General features: G+C 60.0%; 1 protein-coding gene across 1 annotated transcript in view; it reads right to left on the bottom strand.

Annotated features, from left to right (window-relative positions):
- The window catches only part of RCC1 (regulator of chromosome condensation 1), a 4,679-nt gene extending 4,436 nt beyond the window's left edge, over positions 1-243 (bottom strand). Inside the window, exons 1-2 of the mRNA XM_008945730.1 lie at positions 177-243; positions 7-60 (exon numbers count right to left, since the gene is read on the bottom strand). Coding sequence (XP_008943978.1) covers positions 7-60; positions 177-243 — 121 coding nt within the window. The remainder of the gene's footprint in view (positions 1-6; positions 61-176) is intronic.
- Positions 244-280: the final 37 nt, after the last annotated feature.

Consider the following 280-nt stretch of genomic DNA (forward strand, 5'->3'; position numbering starts at 1 on the left):
CATCCCCCTGCCCCAGCGCCAGCACCAGGCCCGGCTCTGTGCGGTGGGAGGGGTGGCAGACTGCGGGGCAGAGGGAGATCAATAGCACACCGAAAATACCCGGGGGGGGAACGACCCTTCCGTGGAGCCGCTCCCCAGGAACGGGGAGGGAAAAGTCCCAGGGTTTTTTTTCTTACCTTTAATCTTCTTTTCAGGAGACTCTTCGGGCACCGGCCTCCTCTTCGCAGTGCGTTTCCCTGGCATAGTGCCCTGGATCTAAGCACCAAAGACACTCTGTTAG

The sequence above is a fragment of the Merops nubicus genome, unplaced genomic scaffold, assembly GCF_000691845.1.
Source record: "Merops nubicus isolate BGI_N331 unplaced genomic scaffold, ASM69184v1 scaffold28708, whole genome shotgun sequence".
Classification (NCBI taxonomy): Eukaryota; Metazoa; Chordata; class Aves; order Coraciiformes; family Meropidae; genus Merops; species Merops nubicus.